The sequence below is a fragment of the Ceratina calcarata genome, unplaced genomic scaffold, assembly GCF_001652005.2.
Source record: "Ceratina calcarata isolate Rehan_Ccalc_2016 unplaced genomic scaffold, ASM165200v1 scaffold60, whole genome shotgun sequence".
Classification (NCBI taxonomy): domain Eukaryota; kingdom Metazoa; phylum Arthropoda; class Insecta; order Hymenoptera; family Apidae; genus Ceratina; species Ceratina calcarata.
In genome coordinates, this window is record NW_017177240.1 from 933,800 (window position 1) to 942,134 (window position 8,335).

General features: G+C 37.4%; 1 protein-coding gene across 2 annotated transcripts in view; it reads right to left on the minus strand.

The window, feature by feature from the left end:
- Positions 1-258: 258 nt before the first annotated feature.
- Positions 259-8,335, minus strand: part of LOC108629968 (cell division cycle and apoptosis regulator protein 1) — a 9,936-nt gene continuing 1,859 nt past the window's right edge. The window contains exons 2-15 of one of the 2 annotated variants that reach the window (XM_018032983.2): positions 7,966-8,093; positions 7,616-7,887; positions 7,290-7,541; positions 6,919-7,182; positions 6,617-6,842; positions 6,256-6,533; positions 5,274-5,529; positions 4,213-4,278; positions 3,934-4,137; positions 3,643-3,822; positions 3,216-3,566; positions 2,766-3,135; positions 2,348-2,688; positions 259-2,264 (exon numbers count right to left, since the gene is read on the minus strand). In XM_018032983.2, the coding sequence (XP_017888472.1) occupies positions 1,980-2,264; positions 2,348-2,688; positions 2,766-3,135; positions 3,216-3,566; positions 3,643-3,822; positions 3,934-4,137; positions 4,213-4,278; positions 5,274-5,529; positions 6,256-6,533; positions 6,617-6,842; positions 6,919-7,182; positions 7,290-7,541; positions 7,616-7,887; positions 7,966-8,093 (3,473 nt within the window). In that variant the 3' untranslated portion in view covers positions 259-1,979. Of the gene's footprint in view, positions 2,265-2,347; positions 2,689-2,765; positions 3,136-3,215; positions 3,567-3,642; positions 3,823-3,933; positions 4,138-4,212; positions 4,279-5,273; positions 5,530-6,255; positions 6,534-6,616; positions 6,843-6,918; positions 7,183-7,289; positions 7,542-7,615; positions 7,888-7,965; positions 8,094-8,335 lie in introns of those variants that run through there. The other variant, XM_018032984.2, reaches the window with a different exon arrangement.

The following is an 8,335-nucleotide window of genomic DNA, read 5'->3' on the forward strand; positions in this document are numbered from 1 at the left end:
ATGACTGTATAGCCAATACATCCTTAAACAAAATCATATAATAAATGAAATTATGTTCTAACACTAGAGATGTGCGAGAAGCCGAAAATATCGTTTCCCGAATATTTCGGAGTCATGTTGGTCGGAATCACGACACATTTTCGGGTTCTCGATTATTTTATTTGACACCTGCTTAATCTACTAGTCTCTTCCCTATTTCAACGTCTTAACAATAATAGATAAAACATATTGCAAAGGTATGAACGAAAAAGTCGCATAAAGTGTTTAAAATTTATTTTGTTCGCACAGTTCTTCATATTCCAAAAGTATCCTGTTTTTCAAGGATTCGATATTATTATAACGAGTCCCATTTCATATACACGTTGTTTCCGTATTTATAAATTGAACGTTAATCGCGTTAATAACGTCTTTGATGCTAGTGCATTTACCTAATAGTAGAGAACCGAAGAATTTAATGTGTAGTTAATCGTCATGTACAAAATAGTATGCTTGGCATTGTGTTTGTTTGACGATGGAACACATGAGACCAGTGTTAGGAAAACAGATATCTGTGCACACGAGTGGCCACGTACTTTTATAATGAGAAACATGTATCTAAATCGAGGGACGCGATGAGCACTCGTTTTTCTACCGTTGAGCCATCGTCGTTACAAATCTCAGATTTGTGTCACAGTTGCATAGTATCAACGCAGGAATATAAAAAAGTTGAGTAATTATTTGCACTAGAGCTATTTTTTTACATATTCGTTTTTAAATAAATTACTAATCTGTGTGTATATGTATACCAATAAATTCATTTGACACTAAATCGTCTACGGATAGCCGAGTTGGGCGCAAAAATTGAATAAATAATATGTTCTTCATAAGCCGGTGATTCCAGTAACGAACTCGTTTATGACTAGTGAATAACAATTCGCCAAATTAATCGATTAATCCGATCTGAAGTTTTTGTCACTAACTCTGCCCGATTCCGATACTTTGGCGCTTGGATTACTCTTAGATACCGTTTCTCACGAAAGTATTTACATCGTAAAGAGATAGAGAACGGACAGAGTTACATTTTGTACGCATCTAGGGAAAGAAATACTAACGATATCCCATTTGTTCATATTACCGTATATACTTTACAGTTGGTGTTATACGTATTGCGTAAATGGTTTATTCCGTTATACTGTCTTCTGTGTACAAAGCAATAAATACACTTACAACGTAATACAAATAGATCGCTATCGGTTAAGTATGTTAATCGGTCGATGCTAGAAAAGGAAAAGTACCCGTGACAAATTTATCTTCTATCTACGTTAATCTACGGATTACGAGCAGTGACATTCGTGTATACATATATAGAAATCACGCGTAAAACCAACAATGCTAACGTTGTCCTACGCATAAATCAGGCACAAAAAAGCACTACTGTTCACTTAAGTGTGTTCTAGTAAATCACAGTTTGCGACGAAACGATTATAAAGAAACGACCGTGATTTAATTAAGTTCATCGACAACCAAAGTTAATTCAGAATTCTTCGCGTGAATCTTGTGAAAATTATTTTACCCATGAACTTACTTAGAAATGACGATGTACGAGTTCTATCTGTATCTGGCACTTCATGGCAAATCAAAGTTAGGGCTCTTAGGACTCGCCTAAAATCTGATGGAAATTCATATGAAAAATTGCAGTGTTACGATTTGTTCTAATATCAGCGTTATTCGTTATTCACTCATTTATGCTAGTTGAATGCGCAACTTTCCTTATTTCTATCGTAATACGTACAGAAACCAGTTTGCTACATATTGTCAACGAGTGAAAAAAGTTATAAAAGTCATTAAAGTCAATTTTACTATCATTTGGGTAAACCTGTTCCATTCATTTTCTGTACTATCTATCATTGAACTCGTTTTGTAACGCCTTTGATACTAGTACAGTAAGAACAACAGGCCCGTGTCCACATCTTTCCCATTAGAAATAATGATTTTAATTCTTATTTCTTTTCTTTATCTGTCTCGGTCGTTTCCTTTTTAACTGAAAGCTTATTGTCGCACTTTTTATCTCTATCAGTTTCTACGAATTCTTTTTTTACTGGAACTTTATTATCACCCCATCGTGTATCCGTTTTAAATTTAGTTTCAATCTCTGATCCATTAAGCTCGCCAACTTTCTCATCTTGAATTTCGACAATCTCTACTTTCTTTGTATCGGAGTGTATTGTTTTCGCTGCTATGTGATACACGTTTTTTACTGCCGTAAGATACATATGGCATTCATTCTGTAAAAGAAAAAGAAAGTAGTATGAGTACATATTTCGAAAATATTACATTATTCAAAGTCTGATAAAAGTAAAACGCTTACAGATACTTTCTTGAACTTCTCATCCGTATTTCTTAATTTATCTTTGTACATCTTTAAGTCCTCTGAAAGAGCTTTTATGTTATTTGATTGTTTCGTTGATTTCTCATTCACTATGGATAATTCATGCTGCAATTCCATTAGTCGTTCCTCTGTGTCTAGCCGAGCTTTCTCAGATCTTTTTAATTGGCTAACAAGTTTCTCTACATCTAATAAAGAGCCTTTGTACATAACGAAACCTTCTGGTGTCGATTCTTCGTACTGGTCTATGAGCACATCTTCCCTTCGCGCTCTCTTCGAGGGTGGTCCGCTGCCAACGAACACTGGCAACAGTTTCTTATTTCCTACAATATAAGAATAATGAAATATGAATATTTCAGTTTACACATTGTTAAAAGATTTGTATGAAATAAATATTTACCAAGCGCTAATGCACGCACTATCACCTCTTCACCTTCTACTTTAGTAGGATCAGACTTATCGAATTCTTTATCGTCTTTCTTATCATCCTTTAGATCGTCATCTCTCGATCTATCTGTTAATTTACGGTAATGCAAAGAATCCCTAGTTACAACCTTTTGTACTAATTTACGAACTTGAGCTCTCGATAAATTCAATCCTAAAGTATAAATAAGTTCTTCTATATCTTTGTCAAATATGTAACCGCAGTGAGTTTGATCGAAATAAACGAAAGACAGTAAGAGGTACGGATCGTGTGTGTACAATTTTATTTTCCTTTTCCGTCCATCTTTATCTCTGTCTCTTCTCCCGTCTTTCATGGAATCATCATCCTATGAAAAAGAAAATATAATCATTATTTCTCTACAAAATCTTGTATACTCGTAGCCAATGATATTGAAATGAAGATTACATCAGATTCATCTTCTTCGTCATCGTCGTCGTCGTCGTTTTTCTCTTTTTCTCGATCTTTTTCCTCCGTTTTACTCTTCGCATCCTTTTCATCCTTCTTATCTTTACTCCCTTCTCTCCTCTTGTCATCCTTCCTGTCATCTTTCTTACTACATCTCTTTTCATCTTCTTTCCTCTTATCGTCTTTCTTTTCGTCCCTCTTATCATCCTTCTTGTCCTTCTTCTTATCTTCATCTTTTTCCTTCGGTTTTTCAGGAAGGCTACATAACGCTCGATAAATCCGGAAGCCGAAATCTCGCATTAACATTTCGTTAAAAAGCTCCGCGAATAACGATACCTCGAAGGAATGTTCCTACGTGTGAGAAAAATTAATATGATAAAAATGCCTCGTCTAATTTAGGAGTAATTCGTACGTGAAGAAAAAATACCTTTGTATCTTCCGGTCTATAATCTAGAAGTACACTCAAAGACATGACGGTACAATCGAACTTTCCACTTTTAGCCATTCTGGAAGGATGGACGATAATGTGAGATGATTCGGGTAAAGTGTATCGTTTTTCAAGGACTGCACGTTCACGCTCGCACAGCTTTCTTCTATCTTCATCGTGCTGCATGTCAATTGTATAGAAAATTAATCTTCAAATATGATATACATTAGACCATTAATGTCTTACTTCAACATTTTTTATGCATTGACGGAAGTATATAAGGAATCTCACATCTTTATTGTCCTTGAACTTTTTATCCTCCTCTTCTTTCGGCGGAGGCGATACATCCTTTTCGTTTTCTTCTATCTCATCCGTCCTTCCTTCTTCTTTAGCTTGTTCTGACGCTATCGTTTTCGTCAGTCTTGCGAGTAACTGAGACTTCAAGCCTTTACAATTCAAATTGCGGGCTGCCAATTCTTGCCGTAGCTCGCTCACCTAAGAACACGTAAGTGAATGAGTGACGATTACAAGAAATACAGTCTACTTTTAAATGATTCTGTTGAAACTTACATTCATGGACTTTGGATCTAGTTCAGAGTAATGAGTGGGATCCTTCTTCTCTGGCACTGGTTCATCCTGAAAAGAAGAAATCGAGCATTACATTACGGAATTAAAAAACATGATAGAAAACTACAAAACAGAAGCAGCCCCTATATAACGAAACGAAACGAAACAAAACTACTCCCTCGTCATTCTTTCATCATTCTGTTTTACCATCACTCTCTCATTTCACATTTTAATGATAATACACGGCTCTTCATTCACGATGACCTTCACGTATGACTCAAGTAACTGCTAGATTCTCATAGTGTCCTGGCTCTGGTGTCTGTGTGGTTGATAGTTTATGGATATATATCAATAATGTTGTATACAACGATTATCAAAATGAAAACTTTCGAATGATTTAATCAATGATGGTGAAGGTTTCGGGAAAGGGAATGACTCAGCTGCGCTCTTCTCCGAGCTAGGCTTGCTTGCTTCTCTTGTTAATGCAATGTGACTGCCAGTAGCTAAGGGAATACTTGCAATACGTTACTCATTGATCTTTCTCACATTACCTTAACTTCAAAACTTTCTGTTACAACAAATATTCGAATGTACTACCAATTTACGATTATATTACTTTCATATCATTCAGCACATCATGTCACTTCATACAGATAACAATCTCTTCAATCATACAAGAATCCGTATGGGCGACCATACCGCGTTCGATTCATAATCTACTCGATGGCACAACATTATTCATATGTTACCGAGTCATTTAAAAAAAGAAATAATCACCCCCTCGTATGGAAATAATAATGAAAATTGAAATACCGAGGTAAACAGCGATAAACTACTTATGCAGTAGGACAGCATTCAATAAATAAAGTGATATCGTTTAAGTGGTCTAAGTTAGTAGTAGAGAACAGCGTGATGTTCGAAAACAAACAAATATCCGGCACATAGGATCAATGAGCAAGTAGAGCCTATATCGAAAATCCAGTTTAGTAATGGGAGAAAAACAGTTGTACGATTATATAATGTAATAAAAAGGTAAAAGTAATATGGGATGATGTTGGCAGTGCCTTTTGATCAGCGACGGCAGCCTCATCAGTGTCATTGGCAGCGTCCGAATCGTCGGGGCTAGAGGTGGCGCGCAGCAATTTTCGCTCCAGTTGTTTCTTATAGCTGAGTTGCAGGCCGTCCCATTCCAATTTGGTGGGCACACAGCTCCAAACATCTGGGAGAAATAGTATGACGGTTTCAACGCGAGAAGGAACCACTCGCCCCGACTTGTGGGTCGTTTCTGCACGTCTGTAGTAGAGTTCCAGGAAGCGGTACCTGTGCCGCAAGGAAAAACAATACCCAAACGTCAACTCAGGTTAATTGCCGCTTAGCTTTGCCTTATATGCTAAGTGTTTCGCTCGCTTGTTCGTAAAGCCCACGCACTGCATAACAAAGCCACATAACAGAGCGCACAATGTAGAAGACCGCACGATTTGAACGTAAGCACAACTGAATGGATCGTAATGATCATTAGAACAATAGTGATGATCTCTGTCTGCCACGACTGCTCGTCTATATCTCATCTGGGTGCTCCATAACAGGATCCAGTGCAGCGAATCTCCATCGGTCGGTCGTGTATACGATTAGATACATACCTCCACTGTAGAGATCGAGCTACAACTTTTAGTTATCAATTCAGAACTCGTATTAGAAGTTTACTTTCTCTCACGGATGGTACACCTGCCGGATATTTCTTAACGCTACAACATTCTATCTGATGTTACAAATTATATACCGTCAGAGTGCGTATACGTAATATCATACATTTATACAATGTGGGAAGTCGAGCGGAGCCGACGTGTCCAGAACTTTTCGACCAATGAAAATTTTTGATTTACGCTTGAATTAATTTGAAGTAAGATACACCAGCGAATAACGAAACAACAACGGGCAGAAAAACTAGATAGCATCACGTTGCTCTTTCGATGAAGTGCTTTAAACTCTATGGTAAAAACAAAATTGAAAAAAAAAGAATGTACATTAATATTTAAAGAATCGTACCACTGCGTGCAGCTGGACAAATCTATCCCCGTGAGCGCTTTACATGTCCTCACTGCTGTCCTGATCAGAACCGACGGATCCTTTTCAGGATTGGGACCATCCAGAGAAGGACTCCATGGTCCACCGATAGCCATCGTTTCATTTTTACCACGCAAGCCTACTAAGAAATTTATTAAACGTGTAGGATGCACATAATCACGGTCTGGGTCTCTGTCTTCTGATACACCACAACATCGTTTATATATTTCTTCCATGGCAGGCATAGATATCAACATGACCTATCGAACAATGTGTATTACTTTGTGGTATCGTGTCGTGGTAGTTAGTTAGAAATCCAACAATTTTTTAAATCGTAACGAACCTTTGCAGAGAATAGGTAATCAGCGTCAGAGGGTTCTAATATAGCTGTATTTTCAAAGCAGGGGTCAACGTCTTTGTGCATGACATGGAAAGAGCACGGCTTATTCAGAGTGAACGGCATGTGAGGCGGAAAGGCGTCTACCCATCGGAAATTAGTAGAGAAAAAGTCGCTAGGAATATACATATTTTGATAGCGTCTCCTTATTTCAAGCACATCTGCTTCAGGTCTGGAATAAAATAAAGACCACTACGTTAAATCCATTATCAAGACAATGTCAATATCAAATTGCTAAATCCACTTACAAATCAAGTGCTATTTTTGGTATCTGTACCATGTAACGCGGTACAAGCCTGGCACGTCGTCTCGGTCTCGGAGATTTACTTCTCCTGGTCCTCGACGGGCTACGTTCTTCCTTCTTCTCGCGTTCTCGAATTCTTTCCTCGCGTCGCCTTTTTCTTTCAATCTCTTCCTCGTCGTTTTTCCGTTCTCGAGGTGATCTCTCTCTGACTCTTCCAACTTTGTTTCGGTTACTAGCTGTATTAGCGCTCGCTGCGGTATTCGTGAATCTATCAACAATTACATCCCCCGGATAAAGAATTTTGACGAAATATGTAACGTATATAAAAGTTAACATTAATGCAGTGTACGTGATTTAATGTTAATTAGTGATTACCTATTATTAGCATTCTCGGCAGGCGGGGGCACGGCATTATATGTACCCGAGGTTCGGCTTTGCTGCGGCTGTGATTGCTGTTGTTGCTGACGAATGGCTTGGTTACTTTGTTGCGTATTGGCGTTATTATTGTTTCCCATAGGGAGTACTTGTATCCTGGTAGCGCTCCATTTAAATGGCATGGATGGATTGTACGACGCTTCTACCAGTACCCGATCGTTCACCACAGGATTAGATCCCTTAACACATGCACTATGAGAAATAGTATTGTATTACAAATTTCAAGTCATAAACATGGTAAAAGTTGTAATGCATAGTATCGTTACTTTGTTTGAAAGAATACATCTTCATCTACGAAACCAAAATTATCATATACTTGGGTAACTGTGCCAGTAAAGACTCTTTGCTTAGTCGAAGATGAAGGTACATTTTGCTGTACTTGTTGCGGAACACCAGCTACAGAAGGTTGAAACGCATTTGTATTCAATGCCCTTGGCGGTGGGTAAGAAACAGTGGCAACTTGCGGATATAGTTGGCCAGCTATACCAGATGGCAAGTTGGAACCGAGTGTTGCCATTGAAGCCATTGTTATATTCGGCTGTTGTACAAGATGTAAACTGGTAAATTTAGGAACTTACATATAATAACTTAATAAAAGATTCTTAATGATAAAAACCTGCTGCAGTCCTAAGCTTTGCTGATAAACTTGTTGGGTTTGTTGTTGATATTGAACCATAGGTTGTCCACCTATACTACCCATTGCCTGTCCTAACATTTGCTGTTGAATATTTTGTATCCCTTGTCCTATGTAGAAAAAATACAGAATCTATGTAAAACTTTTCATTTTATATTAACTGAATGTATATAAAGCTATTAGTGGTTTCAATTTTATTTTTATATATAAATGTTCATAAGATCTTATAACCGTATTGCATAATTTACATCATTACATTAGCTCTCTTCTTTGGTATTTTTTCTCAAATAAATTAAATAACTGTTGACAATATAGCAAATTGAAGAAGAAAAGTAATATACAAACTTCAATA